This window comes from Cimex lectularius, unplaced genomic scaffold (assembly GCF_000648675.2).
Source record: "Cimex lectularius strain Harlan isolate CLEC.00 unplaced genomic scaffold, Clec_2.1 scaffold38, whole genome shotgun sequence".
Classification (NCBI taxonomy): domain Eukaryota; kingdom Metazoa; phylum Arthropoda; class Insecta; order Hemiptera; family Cimicidae; genus Cimex; species Cimex lectularius.
Window position 1 is genome coordinate 805,629 of NW_019392638.1, and position 23,971 is coordinate 829,599.

A 23,971-nucleotide genomic window follows, 5' to 3' on the forward strand; every position below is an offset into this window, starting at 1 on the left:
GTCCTTTACCTGTTCTTGGGCGTGTATTTATCCGGCTTGACGAACACCTCTCCGACTTGAATCCAGTCTGACACACCGTTCGGTAACGTACTTAACACTCCCGTCCTGTCGCCGTTCGGAGTCCCGTAGCGGGCTTTGACGCACACGCGGTAGGTCTTCTCCTTCTCTCCAGCCGGGAGGACGACGTCGACGAGGGCGTAGGTGGCGTTGGCCCATCGGAGGCGCGTCTCCCTCAGGCCGTCCTCGGGGCATCCGCCGCCCCCGTCCTCGGCCCCCGCGAGGGCGAACTCGTCCGAAGGGGCGAAACCGGAGCCCCGGAGGGCGAGCGAGAGCCGGACGCCGCCCGACGAAGGCCTCGAACGCGTCCAGTCGGCCACCTCGACGTGGTCCACCTCCGGCACGTTCCTCGCGACGCTGGTCCCCGTCGCCCGCGTCACCAAAAGACCCAAGAACGAAATCGAGACGAGCCTCAAGAGACCGGTCGCCATTGGTGATTCCTTCCACACTGGCTCGCTGTGGAAAACGAGTCGATTGAACAGCCGCTGGTGGGGGCAGCCGGTCGACTCTCATGCGCTCTCGAGCCCACGGACGAAACCCGCTCTCGCCGCCAACAACACCAACCTCCGCGGACCCAAATTTCAACCATTCATTTCGACATTGCCTTTTTTATTAATTTATTTGCTTTTTCACCAACTCGTTTTGCATCTGAAACCGATTACTAGTTCGATAATGCTCGCGTTACCGTATAACAATAATTTCTACGTTTTCTACGTATTCAAGGTATTTAAAAAGTAGTTTTACGTTATTTCCTTAATATAGGTAAAATACTAAAAAAGGACAGGTAAGTACAGCTTGGAATTATTCCACCTGACAATAGTTTTATATATACTAGGTTTTACCAGTGACTTCGTCCACGCGGGACTCTGTTTTAATGTACCATTCTAATGCGATGCAGAGTGCTAGTACCGCTTTCTAAATTCTCAAATTCTTCTATTCATCAGTCCACTTCGGTCTATTAATAGTCGGTAAAAAATAGTCCATTTTTTATTATCTCCTTAGGGATGGAATTTCAAAAAATCCTTTCTTAGCGGCTCTCCATGTAATTATAGGAATGCATTGTCGAAATTTCAGCCGTTTAGATCCAGCGGTTTGGTCTGTGCGTTGTCTGTCAGTCAGTCACGGTGTTTCAATACCGTGATTTATATACACTGACAGGCAAAAAATTCCACCCAGTTGATTTTTTTTAAATTTTCTTGTTAAAAGAAAATTCTGCCTTAATTTGTCTCATTGTTTTCATCAGTAAACTTATTTATGCTGTATTTTAAATTGGGAATATCAATTAGAGGTAAGCACACATAATCCTTAATCCAAAACAAGGGTAAAGGATTTTTCAATGTTTACTTTGCACGGAATTTAAAGTGTTTATTCAGTCTCCTTTGAATTATGAAGCAATACAAATGCCAATTAGTGCTGAGGTTTTGGCGCGTGGTATGGCGCTTAGTGATGGACGTTCCATCAGGTATGCGACTGTTGCTACCGGAGTTCGCTACGAAACTATGCGAGAGGCTGTTAGACGTTTTCGAGAAACTGAGTCCTACCATAGAAGGCCCGGTACTGGACGCGCTAGGGTTACAGAACTACAAGATGACCGTTTTTTGACTGAGAATTTTGCGAAACCGGCACCATACTGTTGTTCAAGCGATTCATCAGCTCCAGGAAGTTCGAGGTGACCAAATTTCTGAACGCACTACTCGAAGAAGATTAAATCAGTACGGACTGATGGCTTTTCGCCCCGTAAGAAGACCAGAATTGATCACAACACATAGAGTTGCATGGCTCGCATTTGCAGGAGAATACAGCCATTGTCCTTTGGACGATTGATCTCCTGTACTTTTTACAGATGAGTGTAGATTTATAGGCGTGAAAGAGTGTGCAAAAGGCGAAATGAAAGGTACGAACCTTTAGTTTTTCCCAGAGCCAACCTTTTCAACATACCTCTGTGATGACGTGGGATGGTCTTTGACGGCCACTCTCTGTGTGGATGAAATTTTCACATCTTGCATTGCCTATCCTCGATGAGCTCAGATACAATCCTATTCTAATGCACGATAATGCCCGTCCACATGTCGCTCGCATAGTACAAACGTACCTTCAACAGCATAACATCAAGGTCTTAGCCTGGCCAACCCATTCTCCAGAACATTTATGGGATAACCTCAAAAGACGAATAAGAGCACGTCCATCACTTCCTGAAACGCTCCACGATCTTAAAAGGACTCTTCGTGAAGAATGGGCTAACCTCCAGCGAAGAGACATTTCCAGACTGATACAAGTTATGCCGAAGCGTCGTCGAGATGTAATTAAGGCAAGAGAAGGAAATACGCGATATTGAAAATCTAAAGCAAAATTAAAACAATTTTATCTGTCCGTCTTTTTTTTATTATTTTTTTAAAATATTTTTTCCATTTTCCTTTAGCAATTTACATTTTTTTTAAACTTTTTTAGACAAAGTCTCAAATAATAAACGTTAAAAAACTTGAAACTTTGATTAATTTATACAAATATATATTATACTACAAATGAGTAGAATGTTTTGCCTGTGTATATAAATTTTTAATTAATAAAATAAAAAGTTGCAAGAAATGTAACGGTCACTAACTGTTAACTAAATCACAACCAATGCGGAGGTGTATTAGTAATTAATTAGGTAATAGATTTGATAGTACACACAGTGTCCCCACAGTTTTTTCTTTATTAATCTTTTTTGCACATATTTTTGGGATTGTTACTCAAATTTATGTTAGACAAATTGAAATGTTTTTGTACACATTTTTATATAATTTTTCGAAAATGTAGATGGATTCCCAGGAAGAGTCTTTAAGAACTATGATATCCCCTGCACTGAACCTATAGTGCGCTGTTGTTTCCTGAATCATCAAGGAATTTGATTATTAGAATCGATTGTAGTGGTCGTATTTTCCCAAGGTTCTTCGAAAATGTAAGAAAGGTTTGCAACAACAGTTTTAGTAAATCGTTTGGTACAGTAAACACTTTGGTAACAGCAGACATACGTATATTGATGTAGTTAGAAATCACATAAATATAACCACCATACAAGTTTTCAAATTAAATTCGCCTTTTTGCAAATCAAAATAACATTTGGATGTTAAATTCGGACTTTGACAAATCAAATGCGCCGTTAAAATGTAGGAAATTTTACATGGTTCCCACCTTCTGGAAATTTGCACAAGTCTTCATGATACAAAAACTGAGGAAACCGCCGAACAAATTTAGACATCGCTACTTCTGGTACAGTCTCTTAAAGTAACGAAAGATTATTACTAAAAATAATAAAAATTACCCCTGACCAATGGAAAACTCCTTACCAAGTCACTAACCACACTATCCTCAAAGACCTCATCATTCCTTTTGACAGTTCACACCAACCTCTTGACACCATCCTAACCCTATTGTTCGAGCCCTCTCCACACATTCAAATCCTGAGACTCCAACACGTCCCCTTAATCGACGATGATCTCTTCTTGCCTTTAATGTGTCCTCCGGGTGGAGTCTGGACATTGGCGTTAGTGATTTGGCCGTGTGAAAAAACGTGCTGAGATCATTATCGGGTACATGTGCTAATATGTACAGGCTACAAATAAAAATAAAAAATATTTCCTAGGAGAGATAACGATTGTCCCAAAGTTACATAAATGCTGGGAAAAAACGGAAGATTTTACTATTTGCACCCGTATAAAAGCCTTGAAAAAAAAAGAAAATATTTTCTACGAATGGGTAACATTAGATACCTAATCTGGCAATTCAAACACGTTTGAAAAGTAACACTCGATAAAAAAAAAACGTGCACTCCTGCTGGCTTACTTTTGTTATTATTATTATTATTATTATTATTATTAATTTTTAAGGGCGTTTTAACGGCTACGGTCATTTCACGCCCTAACATCCAAACCTTCTACCTTAGGTTAGCTATATCTCTTCTGAGTGCTATAAAGCTGGAAGCTTTTATCATTTTAATTTGTTTTGAATTGTATATAATTATTATTTTACATTAAATAATATAATAAAAATACAAGTAAATAATAACATTAAAACGTTGGAAATTTTGTCTACCACCAACAAATTTGAAACAGCAGAGGTCATATAAATATGACCAAATAAATGCAGGGCCGCTGGATTCGAACCCGGGACCTTTACCTTACAGTGATGAGTGCCGTGTCAACGCCCAAACCGTTGCGGCCACCGACGACCCTTATTATTATTATTTTACTGTTTATAAAAATAAAATTATTTGTAAAATATGTACATTTAAGGGGCTTAAAGCTCTATTTGTACCTTTAAAATAAATAAATAAAAATAAAATAATCTTAAGGACGAACAAATCCTTCTTCCCGAGCAGTTTCAAATATAAGAATTTTTTCATAAATAAATGTTTGAAAATAGTTTTATAAAAATATCTTTTAATGATTCATGATCTCTTTAAAAATAATTTTTCCATTGCCTTGCAAACTAAATCAGACAGCTTTTGCATCATCTTGATGATCGATTTATGTAATTAATTTACAATACGTTAGCCAGGATTTAAAGATCTGTTTGTTTACTAAACCCTCCTCAGCAGAAAAAAAAGATTAGATATCTAAATAGACTTGAGGATAAGATTAGATTTTATTGGGCCGACGTTTTTGCAATTTACGAACACTAAATAGGTAAGAATTACGACGCTATTAAGCACACGTCAGCTTTTATTGGCAAGTCATAAAAAAAATAAACGAAGAATGGTTCACTAATGTATTTTATGGATGTTTAAAATATATCTTTTTAGGTCATGAAATATTTGGGTAAGCCTTGTACTATCATTGGATTCAATCGGTCAGTACGTTTCCGTGGTGTAGCGGTTATCACATCTGCCTAACACGCAGAAGGTCCCCAGTTCGATCCTGGGCGGAAACAAACTTTTTTTAAAAGTATTTTCTCTATTAATTTATTTCATTTTAAAACTAATTATTTTTTTTAAAGTTTATATTTAATTTAAAAAAACCGAAAATTTTGTCTGCTACTAGGTACCAATAAATTTGCATAAGATATTACTGTTATTTTACTTTTTATAAAAATAAACTTATTTGTAAGATATGTACATTTAAGGGGGCTTAAAGCTCTATTTGTACCTTTAAAATAAATCAATTACATTTTATTTTCATTTGAGTAAGCTCTCTTAATTTATATACATACATACATAATACAATGATTATGTATTTTTTATGTCAAATTAATTACAACATCCTTATTTTAATGTAAATAAAATTAAAAGAGATCACAAATTCATGAATTTTAGTCAAAATATTATTTAATTATGATGGTTTGAAAGAAAATTCTCCAAAACACCTGAAAATCATTTGGTGATATATTAAAAGTTAAATAACAATTTATTCTATCACTGATCAATGATTGTCAGATTTTTTGGTGAATTTCCTTTCAAACCATCATAATTAAATAATTTTTGTTTAATTGGTGAATATTATTATTAGGCTTTTTGTTCAAGTGTAAAAGTTTGAGTTACTGTACAATTGAAAAGGTTAACAAGTTGTTTAATTTTTTATGTTTTAACTAAAAATGATAAATCTATAACTTACACTAAAAATTAGCAAGTAAAGATTTTTCCAAAAATGTTGGGTTCGAATGCAGGGCTGCTGGATTCGAACCTGGGACCTTTACCTTACAGTAATGAGCTCCGTGTCAACGCTTAAACTGTTGCTGCAACCTACGCCTCCTTGTTAATTAATATTGCTATTATCTTCGGTATTTAATAAACAGCCTTTAAAATAATTATGATAAATAATAAGAATAATTATGAATGCCTAATCCAATGCTATACAGGAAAAACATCAAAATTCTGAACTGAAATAGCAAATATAATCAGACATTTTTTTATATAATAAGATTAACAATGCAAACTACAGTTAAATTAGTAGCAGTTTTTTAGCTTTAAAAAATTGGGTTATTTACAACATATGACAATTTTCTTCAGGTTAATATCATTAGACAAAGTAAATGATGAAAGCTTCAAACTTTTTGTTTATTAAGTATACAAAAATTTAATGAATATAGCCATTATATAGTGTACCCATGACGTGAATATAACTTTACTCAAGATAACAGAACTGTCTTTGTTTTGCAACTTATAAGAAACTGTAAACATTTGTAAACAACTTATGAAACCTTGATATTAATTTATTAATTACGTTTTTAGTCAGGCTTCTTTTCCTTCTTTCATTCCTTTGAACCTATCATCAGCAATGAGTGAATGTGTTGTCTTGGATTAGTTTTCAGAAGTGATCACTGTTTAAACATATTTTCAACATCTTAACGTTATGATCATCGTATCAATTCTGTGGCAATAAATTATTAATTATTCTTCATATCGAAGACAATCCTCTAATATAAATACACCTCAAATTTGTCTTTGTTGTTTTCATTTAAATATTGTACTACGGGTGTCGAAATATTTTGCTGAATGGTGGACGAACAAATACATACTTTTATTATTTAGAAATACTCTTCTAATTTGGTTGACCTAGTTTAATTGTCAAAATATCCTATTACGTTCATGCCATCTTATGCAATCAATATTTCTCATTACTATTATTTTCACTGTTGCTAAATGTCTTTTAGAAATTGGTTAAAACTACCATTCTAATTGCCATTTCTATAATAACCAGAGTTGTTTTTATCACTTTATAAAATTGTTATTTGTATAGTAATAACAAATCCGCTTTCAAAATAATTGCATGGGTCAACTTTTTTTAATACATTGTTAAAACCGAACTTTTAAAATTGTCAAAATATGTATGTCGTAAAATAAACATCTCAACTATTAATGATGTCATGATGACAACAATATGATCTATCAAATATTAACCACAATCCCTGACAAATTCTTATAACAGGAAGATTAGAATATTTAATTTTTATTTCAATTGTTTTCTTAAAAAATTTATACATTTAACAATGTGATGGTAGTGAACAATAAAATAAAAATCTGGCAGGAATCTGTATTTAGGGTAGTTAGGAATAACAACTGTCACGAACTCACACTTCTTAGGTGGCATAGTTGATTGTTAGGGTGGAACATTGAAGCTAATGGATTGGTGTGGGGGAAAAGCTTGGAGTGAAAGTTGTGGAATCGTATTTGGATTATATCCATCATGAATGGGATGTCTAGGCCTTTGTGAATGGTTTGATTATTGACGTAGAATGGAGTGTTGATACCACAGAGGACTTTTGATTCAAAAGATTGGATTCTTTGGATGTTGGAAGGCTTAGAGTAACCCCACAGATCAACTCTTTACGTCCAAATTAGTGTCTGGTGTATGGTTAATTTATTGTGTATACTCACTGAGGATTTAAGTCCAAGACGGCGTCTGAATCGTCCATACCTTCAGTGTTTTTGTTTTGTGTTCTATGTAGCTGCCCATGTAGGACCCAAGAGGGAGGATTTGGTTGGATAGAGGGATTTCCTTACTGTATATGTGCACTGGTTGACAGGTATATCTTCTAAGTGTGAACATCACGTGTGGCTCTTTTTTTCATTTAGCTTAATGGACCACCAAGTGCAACAGTTGGTAATGAGGTCTAGATGGTCTTGGGTTACATAGGGTCAACAGAGGAATGCGGTGTCATCTGCAAAGATTGTGTTGTGGGTGTTAGGGTAGTATGTCAATGGTGTAAACTGTGCAGAGCAGGGGTCGGCAACCTGCGGCCCTTTGCAACTTTTTGTGCGGCCCACCAAAGCCCAATATAATTTTAGGAAAAATCAACAAACTTTAAGCGTTTCAAAATGAGCGTGAGCGTGTCAAAATGTGGCCGGTGACAAAAAAGCGCGCTAACAGAAGCATAGTGGGAAACCTATTTTACTGTGCAAGTTTAATCCCCACTCCCCATAATAATATTTATACTCGTATATGATATATAAGCACTAATTAAGTTACATTTGAATGTGCGGCCCGCATAAAAAAATTTATTTTGAAAATGGCCCGTCTTCCAAAAAAGGTTGCTGACCCCTGGTGTAGAGGATTGGTCCTAGGATACTCCCTTGGGGATGTCCAGCCTTGATGGGCTTGATGTTTGCAAATTCAGAGCCATTCTTACAATGAGAGGAAGTTCTTCAGGATGAGGTAGAGAGACCTTAACAGTATACTCTGCCAAATGTCTCTAAGACGTCAAGAAATACTGCTGAGTGAAGTGCATATTTTCTTGGGCAGAGCGTATTGTGTCAACTACTCCTTTGATGAATTTTGTTACTGCTTTTCTTCCAAAGTTTGTTAGTTGGTTCGTAGATTGTTTGTGTCCAAGTGAGTTCCATTGTTCCCTCATTTTCTTTTTTCCTTCTGTCTAAGGCACTCATTGCTGGGTCCTACCATTGGTATATCATCCCCTCTTCTTACAAGGGCATAGACTTTCTTGTCGCCTTCTACTCCCACATGTCCTAAGTCATAGCTGAGGGTGACTGTTTTGCATACCTAATTCGTTTAGTTTTATTTTGCAAGCTAACGATATTTGAACTTAGTGCTTTGATGGCTGCTTGGCTATCTGACGTAATAGCCGTATTGTTTTCATGGCCAATTTGTAAAAAGACACTAACTAAAAAAGAAAGATTGATTCTGCTAAGATGTCTTACGTCGCAGTGTAAGAAATGAAGACTACTGTCCACACAAGCAGAAAAACATTCAGTTGAAGATTCATTGATTTGTCTATAGTTGATAGTAAATACAAAAAAAAAAATAATAGTATGGATATTCAATTTCAGCTTTCAATTTTATCTGTTAGCCAAATCATGCTGTTTGTGTCTCATCATCTAAATTTGGCCAAAATTGATGGAATAATTTTGGTTTTAACAATTTTTTTTTTAAGTATCACCAACAATTGTATTGAAGCCTGTAAGGTGCTTGATTATTAATACTTGTCATTTGATCATCTCCAATCATCATGTTATAGCTGGATTCACTAATTTGTACATTCTACAAATAGTTGCTAAAAAAAGGAGTAGTAAGGGAATATTGGAAAATAGCATGTATGGTTACCCATTGGTTTATTACAATAAGAATAGTTAATTTTTTTTAAAATAACAACTCACTATTATTGTATACATTTAAAAAAATAATGGACAATACGATAAAAAATTCACACTATTTACAGAGATCTTCTGTCATTGCGCCAACATGCAATTATTCAAAGATGAGGCTTATCAGTTTTTATTTATTTATTTTTCTTGACAGTACTGTTTAAATTATAAAAATATTATACACAATCAATCCTTTGTTGATTGTTTTATTTACAATTTTGCTATGAATCGAAAATAACTTTCTTTCTTTCTTTTTTTTTAGAGCAAATGTTTAATTTAATATTGGATTAGGTTGCCCAGTACCAAAATTAAAAATAAATTAACAATTTACAGAAAAATGAATACATGAAAAATACATAGAGGGGTTTCAAATAGGTTTACAACAATCCTACGCCAAGGAGTATCAATTAATAGAACAAATAAAATGTACTATTACTATGATTTGGTATATTGTAAAAGCTTAAGTAGTACTATTAAACAAATAATAATAATACAAATATAAAAATTAATTGCACCAAAATACATCATGTACTGTGTAAAAGAAATATGTAAAAAAAAAAACTAATTTACAACTAGTCATTTGTTTGCTTGTTAAAATTGAACCGATGAAATAAAAGTAGCCACTAGTGGAACAATAAACAACACAAATAAAACTTACTTCTTTTTAAAAGAAAAATGAAATTAAAAGAATGTAGACAAAGTCCCAAATTAGTATAGGTTTTAGTATCACAGATTAACCTATGGAATGAAAGGATCTGTTACTTCCAAGCTTAAAACTTATAAGAAAATTTATAGCATGAGTGAAAAGGTCTGAAACATTTCTTTAAAATAAATTTTCTCTATATACAATATAAACAAAATGAAGGATGAACTTCACAATAACTCTAAATTAATAGTTTTTTAAACAACTTTTTTTTTGTTTTATTTTTTACATAAAAATAAAACTATCTACTGAATATAAATTAAGAATTTGTGTAGTATTTGGAAATACTTTCATACCGTAACCACCAATTTAAATTAGGGTTCTATTAAATAAATCACCAATACATTTGTGCGAAAGGGACAAATTAAAATCGCATGAAAACATACAATTTGAGAAGAAATAAACTGAAATAATTACAAATAGTAAGTACATAAAAGCCAGGAAATTAAAGGCATTGCTTAGCTTTGCCTTTCATCTGGCTACCGTCCACCTGAAAAAGGAGGACCAAGTAGTGATTTGTAACATACAACTAAAAAAACAAAAAACTTAATTATAATCAGGTATCAGAGGGGTAAAATTCCCTTTTGGGGGATTTTGAAGCGTTCAGGGTGTTCGTTGATGATCGTGTGGCTTTCTGGTGGGCAGAGGATCCGTCTGATCAAGCATAGTCTGGTTGCCCCTTGGTACTACGATTACAGAACCATCGGCTGTCTGTTGGAGGCTCCACTCGTATGGTGAGTAAGGATTTCCATCCGCATCCCTCAAAGACTGAAAAAAAACAAGAAAAAACAAATTCAACAATGTTAATATAATGGGGTGATTAAAACATGATGAAACTGTAGCTTGATTGTCTTCAATCATCCTGGTTTGCCATCCTTGACTATTTAATATTTTGAAACAGCATGTAGAGGAAAAATTAACACACACCAACAACTGAATATGACAAAATACTGGAACATATCTGACAGAAAATCCAGCGAGAATAGGAATCCAGGATATGAGAGAATCAAGCTATATCTACTTATAAAAAGTTTTTCACTTCTCTTAATGTTTTTTTTCTGTCTTGTAATGTTATTGTTATTGGCATCATTTAATTCTTTACTATACTGAACCAATTGTAAACAAACTAACAAAATTCTTCCATTTAATACTAAGTTTGGCATATCTTTAATGGCATTGAATTATGAAACTGTGAAAAAAATGAATGAAAAATGTGAGAAACAGCAGCAACGGGACTGTTAAAGCAAATCAGAAGAAGAAAAGACTGCACGAGGTAACTGCAATAAATAATTTTATAATTTAAAACATTCAAGCATCCCAACATATAAAGCACAATAGAAGAAATCAAGCTGCTCTCACTTACTAAAATCTGACCTTGCACCTTCAGACTACTTCAAAGCAATGGGTTGCTTTCTTAAGGAAAAACATTTCACAAACTACAAGGCAAAACGGAGTAAAGCACATGTACATACATATACGTGTGTACAGAGTCATATCACTTTTCATAGTCCATCTGCAGGCCTTGAGAATCATTCACCCTGGTCGCAATCCAGGGTCAAACCTTGGTCTTAACCACAGCCACCAAGGAGCTATCAACAGCTAAATCATTTCAGCTCCCACACGATCAGTTCCTAAATCCAAACCCATTCTCAGCCCTCCCCCCCAGTTCTCAATCACTAAAAATATTCTGCACAACCATCTCACTCTGCACACTCACGCTAATAAAAACATTCAACACACACTAGGGTATACAACAATAAAAGCACCATATAAAGTAAAACAACCCTGTGTTTACGCCTAAATTTAAATTGAATTTTTATTTTATGTTTAACATTACAATTAATTAAGGTTTTTAGTTGAGATGAAAAAAAAGTTAATGGCACAAGCGGGATTCGAACCCACGATCTTCGGCTAGATACGCCGCTGCTCTACCACTTGAGCTATCATGACCTCGATCCACTCGGACATCAACTTCCTATCTCAACCCCACCTTACGAGTTTTCCCTCCTTTTTGCCATTTTTCAAATGTCGTGCAATCGGATTGGATTCTCGACGACAAATGAAATGCTAGAGCAGCGGTGTATCTAGCCGAAGATTGTGGGTTCGAATCCCGCTCGTGCCATTAACTTTTTTTTCATCTCAACTAAAAACCTTAATTAATTGTAATGTATTAATTGGTCAAGCGGACCACAAAATTAGTGAAATTTATTTTTAACAGTTAGAGTTCGTTTGGTCTCGTGGCTATGGGGACCAAATGTTTAGGCTTCCTTTTGCTATGGGAACCAAATGTTTATGCTTTTGGTTGCGGTACTCCTCTATGCTTCAAGCTGGTATGGGATGTTACAGAGATTCCCAGGGGGAGGCCTCTGGAAGAAATGGAGATGGGATTATCTGCACAACTTTCCACATAGAGGGAAGTGGACAAACCCTGAAACCAAGGTAGAAGAAGGGTCACTGGTCCTCCTACAAGATGATCATGCACCACTGCTACATTTGCCACGAGGACGAGTAATCCATGTCCACTGTGGCCAAGATGGAATAACAAGAGTACTCAAAGTAAAAACAACAAAAGTAGTCTATACATGTACAACGATCACTTATCACCCTACTTCCTGATTGTTGGGCTGGAAATGTATAAAATTTGATGGGTGGAATATTTAGACCAAAATTTAAATTGAATTTAAATTTTAATTTTTCCAGTTAAGAGTTTGTTTGGTCTCAATGCTATGGGGACAGAATGTTTATGCTTCCCGTTGCTACAGGAACCACATGTTTACACTTTTGGATTTTGGTTGCTATGAGCATCGTTGCTACGGCAATTTGTTTTGTATTTTTCATTGCCACAGAAATGGTCCTTCCTTTTGTCAAGTGACTTAATCAGTCGCGTCTCAACTGCCAAGAAGACAATACACATTACATTTTTAAAGTTACATTTTTCAGGCAGTAATATTTTGTATAAGTTGAATTGTATTATGTATCCAATAGTTTAATTTCAGTTCAATAATATGGGCGTTATTATTATTCGTCTGCTGCAGTACAATCAGTTGTGTTCTATGTCTCGACACACAACGACTGCTTGCCTGACATCTTCCTGCATTGCAGCATCAGTGGGCCCGATTTCATCAGTCTTTCCCACACGACCCCAACGCTACATCACATAAATCAATACTACTTACAAGTGAACTTTTAGCCTACATATCTTTAATCAAACTTAGTTTTTTCTTTCTTTTCATAATTCATTGATGAGCTCTTTCGTTGTTTCTTTAATTTTTAATTTAAAACTAATACTATAATTTTATTTATTGGTTTCATTATTAAAGTTTAAAACACTTAATATTAACTTAAATAATATTAGATAATATTTCATTTTCTAAGTTATTGCCTATTGACGCTATTTTAGGATTATTTTAATACAGAAGCTCTAGATCCTACCAGGTTAGTGGCAAAATGTCATAAATATTTCTGGCAACACATTTGGGATAGGATTACCTCCCACAAACAACAAAGTCGCTGAAGCCCCAACACCCTGTTTCCTCCAAGAATCGGAACAGGGTACCTAGATACTTGATGTAGTGCTCAGCACGATTATCATATCATATGGAGTTTCAATCAATCAATTAGGTGGGGTTATATCAAGCAACTTCTACACACTTACTCACTTACTCTTCTCTACAAAAGTAAGTGTCTGTGAGTCAACCTTACACGGCCTATTCTTAATCGTGTGAAGATGACCATTCTTCTACGAGTCAGATCCTCCATGAGCCACCTATTGACTATGCTTTTGATACATGAGAGCTTCTGTGCTGATCCAACCCACCTATTCTTTTAATCATGTTTTTTAATACATTTTTAGCATCACAGGGTCAGATCGCGATGGTTAAATCTGGAGCTGCTTGCCTGGTGCAATTTTAAGTAATTCGCAGCTGCTACATTTTTACTTTTTACATTTAAATTGCTTATATGAGTTTTATTTTATTTGAAAAGGCATAAAAGGACAAGAAATTCTTCCAATTATTATTCACTGAAAAAACATTAATAAATAATTTAAATTTGCGAAAAAGTGGAAAGTTGCTAAACTTAAATAAACAATTTTATTCATGATGTAACAAGGTTATAGGCTTGAAAAAACATAAAAAGTGCAAATTAAGATAAGATGACATTCTTTTTGAATGAAACAATTTGATAATATTCATTTTAGATACATTTTGGGAATTATTGTTTGTGTTATTAGCACTCACTTGAAATATATGTCTGTAGAGTTGAGAGAATTTGCTTTTTATCCTGTTGCTTTCAGAAAGAAGTACTTGTCTCTCATGCAGCAGTCTCTGTTTTCTCTCTTTCATCTGTCTTACCTCATCGGCTAAAGAAAGAATCTGGTCTAATTTACGTTTTCTGCAGTTTTGAGCGGCAACCTTAAAATAATTTTGTCTGTTTAATATTTTTCTAATTTTGGTAAATTGGAAAAAAAGGTTATACTTTGTTCTTTCCTCTCCTCCTGATGTCTCTAATGAGTGAAAGCTGATTTTCTGAAAGATCGTATTTGCTCAATCTTTCGTTAAATTCGTCCATCGGGAGGTTAATGATGTCGTCGACAGCCATTGGAATGTTTAGAGATCTAGCCCTCCTTTCATCCCTGGATAAATGCTGCTCCTCTTCACTTTTCTTGCTCTTTTTATCCCTTGTCAGAGGTCGTTGTTGCATACCACAGCTCTCGGGGAGAATATGGTAGGTGTGATTGTGAGCAGCAATTTGAGCAGGATTTGATCTTAAGCCACCTGTTCAATATTATTTTTATTAAATATGTCCACTTAGGGTTATTTTCATTTTTATTATAAACTTACCATGTGGGACAAGATTTTGTCTTGAGAATTCGACAGAACAAGAGTACTTCAATTCAGGCTGACTAACATTCCTGACGACATCCAATGGGGGTGACTGATATGGAGATACATGCGGTGGTAATACTGCCGGCGCAGTGTTTCCTTCAGATTTTAACGGCAAACAAGCACCGTTGACTGTCGAATTGGGAGTCTGTTCATGGAAAACCCGTTTTCCATACATGTGGTGTTTCTTTTGTGCCACCGGCTGACCTCGGCTGCTCTCTCCAGACAGCTGTCTACTGCACCCATAATCATACCACCTATATTTACTAACAGAAGAACATTAAATACATTTAAAATAAATTTAAACGTGTGCATTGAAATTGGAAAATACCTAAAAGCGGATGAAGAATAATCCGATGGGTAATGATCGGCAGGTGTGTGGCCTGAATCAGAGTTAGTTTCCATCCATTCGGTGTCAGATGTAAGCGATGGAACTCTTTCAGAGCCCATTGAACTAACGGCACTGTCTGAATCTCCTCCTGCTGTATTGCTACCGCCAGTTGCACCTTCCAACATCCGCATTGTGTACAGTCCTTCAAATAAGAAATCCATAATAATTTAAAAAAAAATATATATGTAGGATCAATGTCATTAAGTATAAATCATTAATTCACTACTTTCGTGGTCCACTGGACCAATTAATACATGACAATTAATTAAGGTTTTTAGTTGAGATGAAAAAAAGCTAATGGCACGAGAGGGATTCGAACCTACGACCTTTGGCTAGATATGCCGCTGCTCTACCACCTGAGCTATCGTGACCTCGATCCACTCGGAGAGTGGGGTTGAGATGGGGAGTTGATGTCCGAGTGGATCGAGGTCACGATAGCTCAGGTGGTAGAGCAGCGGCGTATCTAGCCGAAGGTCGTGGGTTCGAATCCCTCTCGTGCCATTAGCTTTTTTTCATCTCAACTAAAAACCTTAATTAATTATTAAGTATAAACTTTTCTTCTGATGCTTTTGTAAGTTTTAACATTTAAGCACAAACGTGAACTGTCTATTTAGAATCCCTTGAGCAATTTTATTTGACACCACAGTAGATCTTCAGTAAAAACATTTTTACAATATGTATTACTGTTTATGACTGAATATTTGTAGTCATTTTCAAATATTCTGCAAACATGGTTTGAATATTTCTATTTGCTATCATTTTCCTATTATTGGAGAAATCATGAAATGAAAATAATAATAGGGGAGAGTTGGTGGCTACGATGGTTAAGGTGCTGATTTGGCAGCTCGGGTAAAGGCCCTGGATTTGTACTGCATACTTATAAACAATTTTTTTTCAAGTGCATTGGCACCCTGGGGTTAATATAACATCTGTTATTGCAAATCCCCAACAGAAAAGAAAAACCAACTAACACTTATTTATCAGTTTTAGTTCCGCTCTGAAATTACTAATTTTTGAACACTAGATGTGAGGTAAAATAGATGTTATCACATGAATGGGGGCGAACCACTGTCTTCGTAACACTACCGATGTTCTAGGGTACGAATCCCATCCATGACCACTTGTTTATCTTAAATCTTGTCAAAAATTAACAATAATAATAAATATATAATAGAAAATCATTGAATAAAAAGAAAGACACTTGCATTAGCACCGCGAATAAAAAAGAAAATTTTTAAACATAAAACTAAATCAAAAGAAATAGATAATTAACGTCTACCACTGCAAAATTATTTACACTGTGACCACACATTATTTTGTTAAAATTATTTGATAATGAAAGTTTTATCTCCAAGTAGTAGACAAGGGTGATGCTAATTGATGGTCAAATTTCTACTATTCAAACTATTAGCTTATCACTGATGAACAGTATGAACAATGAATAAATAATCGTTAAATTTAACTAAGAGCTTTATTTACTTACAACTAGGACCATTGATCTAAACTGACTGAACAGAAAAATACTAAGAATAACCACGATATCAACTGTGGAGCATGATAAGGAATTGTAGGAGAGTGTGCATATAATGTGCTGACACTCACAAAACAGACTCGGCCTGAAATCAGGATAATATTTTTTATTTTATCCTTTTTTTTTATTCATTTGTAATTGAATAGTAAAGTAGAATTGTAGAATCTGTACAACACACTGATGGTAATTTTATTTATTTATTGGAAGTGAAATAAATTATCATGATTATTAAATTTAAAAAAAAAATAAGAATATCATTTATGACTTTAACTTAAAAAAGTCTAATTAAAAAGGCCAAAATTTATTTCATCATCTAAACAGAATCTTTTGATGAAATTGATTTTTTTTAAAACAGCCCCAAAAATGGTATTGAAAGAAATAACCATAAAAGATAAATAATCCACATGTCATCATGTGCTAACCTGATTGATTGGCATTGTAAAGGTTAAACCAGCCACACCACGGTATGAAGAATCGTGGTGTGCAAGGTGCAACTAAAATGTCCATTACGTTTTGAACACAAACACTAGCTTGACTTATCGCACAATGACTCAGCCGGGTAGTTTAATTAATCGAATGTTTGTCATGAATTCCTCCCCGTCCCACTATCTCTTTCTACTTTATCCCCACTTTCCTCGGAAACAATGTCACACTTATCAAAACATAAAGGAACAGAAATCATATATACAATATATAAAAAAAAACTAATGAATTTGTAAAAATGGATTTTATAATCATCTAAATTAGTTTCAAGGATTATAAGATTAACCGACTACTGTCAAACTGATACCGATTTTTTTAAAAGATACTAAGAAACTCAATGACACAAAATACAGCACATAAAAGCACATTGTTATTAATAATTGTTATGGTTGATACACCCTAAAACTTGCTTTGTCATTTGGTTTTCACTTCCTTTTGATTTATAATTCAAAAAGAACAATTGACCTATTAATATACCAATGAGGTGCCTACATTAAGATCTATACAAGTGATTAAATTTGGCGCTCTTTGGAAATTTCCTTAAACTATATATAATTGACATTAAATGAATCTAATTTAAAAATTTGCATGAAAAAAGTAAAGAAATGTCAGAAAAGTCATGAAATAGAAGAATGTATAATTTACCTTCATTCATTGCCATATCCATAAGTTGCAAATCCTCATCGTTCAATATCGATGACAGGAATCCTTCTGTACTGTTGTGGTTCATCTCGGTTGTTCCGTTTTGCTGAAACAAAGAGCAACATTTGATATTTGCTTAATTTTAACATTAAAAACTTAGATAAGTAAAGATCTATATATTTCTTTCATGCTCTTGTCAATTAAAAAACCATGTGCAGTACCAGCATGGCAAATACGAGTCGGATGCCTTCATCATTCAGCCACCGTTGCCTCATTTAAAAATTTAATTATTCCTTATAATTACAAAATCTGGGAAGAACTTTAATTTTGATTATTAAAAAATGGGGCAAGTGTATTCAATTTAGTTGTGTTTTAGTTGACAGTGAAATTGTAACTCTAAAACTTATTATTTCAATCACTGGTTTTTTTAAAGAATATTTACAATTTTTAAAATCTAAATAGTTATCTTCAAAATCATTACGCATTGAGTTGTTTAAAAAGTTAATCTCCAAATAAACAATTTTCTTAATTGTGCTTATCTTGATTTGTAGATTGCACAGTTATATAAAATGACCTCATCATCTTCAAACAATTCAAGCTTTGACTTTTAATTTATATATGAATAAAATGCAAAAAATTTTAGCCTCTATTTGTCTGACAAGTGGAATTAGGAGATTACATCATGAATCATTTCCCTTATTTGTGACTTTTACTGTCAGCCTTTTCTTATATAAACAATATTTAAACAATAATCACTACAATATTTATATTAAGGGTATTTATTTGAAAATAATTTACAAAAAAATATTGTAAAGTTCTGACCACTCATTCATAGATACCCAAATTGGTAGAGTCAAAGGTTAAGTCTTTCGATATGACAGGAATTTCTGTACCTTACTTTATATTACTGGGATATCGAATAAATGTTATTCTGTCTCACCTGATAGTACATCATGTCGTTGTTGTTTTCCATTTTGAATGTCACTCCAGCCGCTTCATTGACCATTGGCTCACTTGAATTGGTCATTAGGTTCATCGAAGATGCAACAGCCGAACCCACATTATTATTAGTACCTAAAATTAAATGTTGATTATCAATTTAACATGTAACAAAGACTACAAATTGACACAAGTACCTAGAGAGGACGAATAATGCGGCTGAGATTCAGGCCCTGTTGGGTTTGGTGGGTGAGCCATGGTCTTGGTGTCAGACCCGTGGTGGTAAGGGCTCATAGGATGATGGTGATTGTGATGGTGGTGGTGGAGGTTGTGCGGATAGTGCTGGGACTCTGGCAGGCTCAAGAGTGACGCCAAGTCTTGCCAGCGCTGCTCCATGCTAACTGTTCTCGAGTACCCCACCCGACCCTGCAAAAAAAAAAAAAAAAATAAATAAATAAAATCACTTTTCTCTTAACTTGTATGATTTAAAATTATGTTAAACTTTTTTTAAATAATTGTAATAAGTGTATTTAAAACCAACGTAGTTTCAATTAGAAAACATTTTAGGCGTAATAAATGTGTAAAAGACACTTCCTAAGTAGGCAGTGATGATATACCAAAAACAGAAAAAAAAATAATGTAATAAAACCGTCAAAATTTAGAAATCATGAAGGAACATTCACTTTTTGTAAAAGATGGTTCTACTCACAAATTTATAAATTTACATAAAGTGAATCTACATAATCACCTCTTCCTAATTTCTATGAAGAAACATTTTTTTAAACATTATATACCAGTGATCTTTTCAGCTTAGACATGATCAATATTGATCAATGTCAATATCATATCAACAATTTACAATATTATACCAACAGATTTTCTTAAGTTAATGGTTTTGTTTCTATCACTCTATCATATTTTCCACCTGTAGGAATTAAATAAGTTTTAATAATTAAAAAACCTGGGCAATTATTTTTATTTATTTATGTTTTTTAAATTTGTAGTATATTACAACAACCCGAGTGGATCGAGGTCACGATAGCTCAATTGGTAGAGCCGCGGCGAATCAAGCCGAAGATCATGGGTTCGAATCCTGCTCGTGCCATTTACTTTTTTATCTCAACTAAAAACCTTAATTAATTGTAATAATTAATTGGTCAAGCGGACCACGAAATTAGTGAATTACAACAACTGTTGATCAGTAACATGTAACAAATGATATAAGAAAATACAAAATTAAAGACAAGAGTGGAGAAAATGGTAGTACTTCAATGATGCTAGTATGTTGACTGTTTAATTAATGCTTATGCCAATGTCGCTTTAACTACCACTTTTTAAGAGATACCACAGCCATTGTCTCTTCAGTCGGTGAGGAGGGTTTGAGGAATTTTGTTGTGATATATAAGTCTGTATGTGTAATTTTGCCTGATGCATAAAATGGAGCATCAAGGATTTAGATTCAACTCCTTCAACCTGATGATGAGCTAAAAGCTCGAAATCCGGATCGTTGGAAAACAACTTACTGTGAGTAGGAACTATCTTTTTTAAAAGGATTGAACACCGCACTCACTCCACCATTCATCATTTCTATCAAGGATTTTTCGTAAGACTAAAGATTGGGTAGTTTGGATGCTGAGGATGTTGGAATGTTTGACTCAAAACCCACAGTTCCAGTCTGTTAAATATGGTGTTCCAAAGAAGCCTTCCACTTTTGAGAGGTAATTGGTCTTATTAACCAAAGTAATTATTTTAATTGATTTATAATGTTTTGCAAAGCATGGTTGAGTGGATTAGTGCTAGGAGCAGCCATAAAGGCACTAAATGTGTATACTTTCAACTCTCAAATTTGTGTGGGAGTGCCTAAAAAGTCAAATGACGCTGGGAAAACAAAACAAGATTACCTTAAAGTGGGTTCCTGGATATGAAGGAATAGAAGTAAATGAACAGCCTGAGCAACTAAATAGAAAAGGGGCAACCTTCTCACTCATGGGACCAGAACCACAACTAAGTACTCCAGAGTGTGTGCTTATGATGGAGCTGGAAGAATGATCTGAGAAAGAAAAACTCTAACATTGGGCAAACACTCCAGGTATGAGGCAAGCTAAGATATTTATAAATATCATAAAATGAAAAGCGAAAGAACTATCTTTCAGCAGGCAGGATTTGAGGAGAATTATAGGCCTCTATACCAACCTACACTCTTAACTATCACCTTAAGGATAGGGCAAGGCTGAAATGGAAACTTACCAGCTCTGCCATGAGGAACCAGAGACATCAGCACATATCCTTCAAATATAAACAGTTAGCCACTTCATTAGGACATTTCTCATACCCAAGGAGATCCATGAAGAAGTACCAAGGAAAGTGCTCAGTTTTATGTGGTGCTTAGTGATGGTGATTGTGATTGTGATGAGGATACTAATAAGAGGGTTTTTGCTCACCAGGCACTGCAGCCTTCTGGCTTATTGTACTTTCCTATAGTTTCCTAGTTCAGTGCAATAGGCTCAATCCTTCTCCTCAAGGGTCACCTGGTGCTAAGTGCTCCAAGGTATATAGATATCAGCTATATGAGTTCCATAATAAACCCGTTTAGGTGGCAGTCAAGGAAAGAATAGTATTCTGCCCATTGTATTATCAACCCCCAAAAACCTTTACAAAAGACTCGAATTTAAAAAATAATAAATCAATTATTATTACTATTATGAGTAGATACTTAACATAAAAATAATCTTAATAATAATAAGATTATTAGTGTAAAATCAATATGTTTCTTTCTACCCAAGCTGATTATAGTAACCAGTAAAGTTTTGTATTAGAATAATTTAATTTCAGAACAACATGGAAGGAAGCACGAGAGCCATCCACACTGTTTTATTTAAAAGTTAATAAATAATTTCTTTTCCTTTTTACATTTCTTCACATCAAAGTGAGAATGGCGAAACGCGCTAGATGAACAAGGATGATCAAACTGTGTTGAAGAAGTAAAAAAAGAATTGTTCAAGAAATTCAGAAGCACACGCATCAGTTCGTCGTTGATGAGGTTTAGTATTTTTTTGTAAATTTCCCAGTTTTTCAAATGCCTTGAAGAAAATCCGTGACCGACGAGGCGGCGGATTCAGATCTACTTGTACACTTAATTTGAAAGCGTGAACTAAAACAACATAACGGCATCGTTGACAATTTAATAAAGAAATAATTTTTTACTTTTCTATTATAACATAATAAATACCGACGAATTAATATGAAACAGGATTTAGAAGAGGGGAACAAGAGGAACCGTCGATTCAATAGATCGAGAGGTTGTTCACCGAGTCGTTTTATGTAGGTTTTAGCACAATAAAAATCTCGTTTGACGAGCATAAATCACTTGTACAGAAGTAGTCTCGAAAATGTTCCGGTTAATGTACAAATGTTATATCATCAGGAGCGACTAATGTTTCTTGAGCCTATTGTGTACTGCAGTCGGTTCTCATCTCTTCCTTGCTGACCTTTCTATGAGGAACACGATCGCTCGTTTACCGAATCAATGATCAAATAAAAATTAAGGACATTATTTCAATGAAAAGTTAGAAAGTTAACAAGAACAATCGATGGAATGTCCGATTAAGGTAGTTGCCGTATTAAAAATTGATGTTGCCAGTTGCGGTTGTTGGAAGTCGTAAAAAGCCCGTTCTTCAGTTGATGGACTGCGAGAATTGACGGGACAGAGAGTAAATCAATCTTAACACTAAAATATTGTTTTTGAGTCCAAACAATATTATTTTGCAATATGGACGATGGTAAGAAAATGATCGGATTGAGTATAAATAGTATTAAAAATATAAAAATAGGATCGATAATTAAACCTGATTGGTTCATAAAATTGAACCTAGAAGAAGAGGAATAGGCCTATCAGGCGAAACTAAAATTGGTACCATATGTTAAATTGGCGATTTTTATTTTTAAGTCCCCCTCGCCGAAAAAATTACGGAATCACCAGCGACGGATAGAACCGATTTGCCTGGATTTGATTCGAAATTTTTTATACACTTTTTTATTAGATCAAGGCATATTTTGTATAAAACATTTACCGTGCTTCCGGAGTCCAGAAGAGCTGGAATGCAATGTTGTCCCACCGTGACTTTTAGAAAAGGAAGATAAGGCATCAAAGGTGTAGAAATTTGCAAATTTGGGGAAGGGGTTCATTTAGTTTTTTGAATTTTCGGCGGTTTTATTTGATCTTTAATCTTTTTTATATACAATATAAAAATAAATCAATTATTATTTGTAAAATGAAATATTTTTTAATTTTAACTTCGTAAGTTATTTTCCATAATAAATAATCTAGGAGGAAATTCCCAATTGTGAGACAGGGCAAGATCCGCTCTTTGAAATTTTAAATAATCATAAATCCCAATAATTTATATTAAAAAAAAAATAAATATTGAAATTCAAAAGATCGAGTGTTTCGACATCGAGTCACCTGCGGTTTTCAAGACGATTAAGGCCGAGAAACGCCTGGAGACAGGATGGAGAAAGAAGAGAGAGAAGAAATATTTTATTGGAGTGCAAACGAATAATTGGGATCCATAAGGCGAGCTAGGGTCAAGTCATTAGGAGGGAGGGTTGCTAATGACAGGCCGTCTTCGCCGCCAGCCAGCACAGGGAAATATTCCGTATTACACACTGAAGAATAGAAAATTAAAATAAAACATATTTAAATAATTATGTTTAATCGATATAAACAGCATTTGTAATGCTTAAACTTATGTTTGGGCCAGGATAAAAATTTCTCGTGTACAAAATGTACCTTTGTGCGATTACAGGAACAATTCTAGTTACTCAGAATTTTTCAATTAATTAAGGTTTTTAGTTGAGATAAAAAAGTCAATGTCAAGAGCGGGATTCGAACCCACGACCTTCGGCTAGATACGCCGCTACTCTACCACTTGAGCTATCGTGACTTCGATCCACTCGAGATAAATGGCAAAAAGGAGGGAAAATTCAAAAGGTGGGGTTGAGATGGGAAGTTAGTGCCCGAGTGAATCGAAGTAACGATACCACTTGAGAGCCGAAGGTCGTGGGTTCGAATCCCGCTCGTGACACTGACTTTTATCTCAACTAAAAACCTTAATTAATTGAAAGATATTAATTGGTCAAGCGGACCACGAAAACTAGTGAATTTAAGAAGTTACTCAGAATATTCATTCGTTTTTAAATGATAGTGACCCGTACACTCAAAAGACAAAAAAAGTTAACATGTCAACCCTGAGTGTTACTCATC

General features: G+C 34.6%; 2 protein-coding genes and 1 non-coding gene across 13 annotated transcripts in view; 1 reads left to right on the forward strand and 2 right to left on the reverse strand.

Moving 5' to 3' along the window:
• The window catches only part of LOC106670918 (metal transporter CNNM4-like), a 62,471-nt gene extending 61,851 nt beyond the window's left edge, over positions 1–620 (reverse strand). For 2 of the 6 annotated variants that reach the window (XM_024227753.1, XM_024227751.1), the window contains exon 1: positions 10–620. In XM_024227753.1, coding sequence (XP_024083521.1) covers positions 10–488 — 479 coding nt within the window. In that variant the 5' untranslated portion in view covers positions 489–620. The remainder of the gene's footprint in view (positions 1–9) is intronic. The other 4 variants (XM_024227747.1, XM_024227746.1, XM_024227744.1 and 1 more) reach the window with 4 other exon arrangements.
• Positions 621–4,895: 4,275 nt separating this feature from the next.
• Trnav-aac lies at positions 4,896–4,968 on the forward strand. The gene has a single exon. It is a non-coding gene; the product is annotated as a tRNA-Val (tRNA).
• A 4,593-nt stretch (positions 4,969–9,561) lies between these two features.
• Positions 9,562–23,971, reverse strand: part of LOC106670919 (segmentation protein cap'n'collar) — a 173,380-nt gene continuing 158,970 nt past the window's right edge. For all 6 annotated transcript variants that reach the window (XM_024227761.1, XM_024227769.1, XM_024227766.1 and 3 more), the window contains 8 exons: positions 18,906–19,134; positions 18,710–18,843; positions 17,773–17,875; positions 15,054–15,255; positions 14,681–14,988; positions 14,316–14,614; positions 14,078–14,251; positions 9,562–10,607 (listed from right to left, as the gene is read on the reverse strand). In XM_024227761.1, coding sequence (XP_024083529.1) covers positions 10,443–10,607; positions 14,078–14,251; positions 14,316–14,614; positions 14,681–14,988; positions 15,054–15,255; positions 17,773–17,875; positions 18,710–18,843; positions 18,906–19,134 — 1,614 coding nt within the window. In that variant the 3' untranslated portion in view covers positions 9,562–10,442. The remainder of the gene's footprint in view (positions 10,608–14,077; positions 14,252–14,315; positions 14,615–14,680; positions 14,989–15,053; positions 15,256–17,772; positions 17,876–18,709; positions 18,844–18,905; positions 19,135–23,971) is intronic.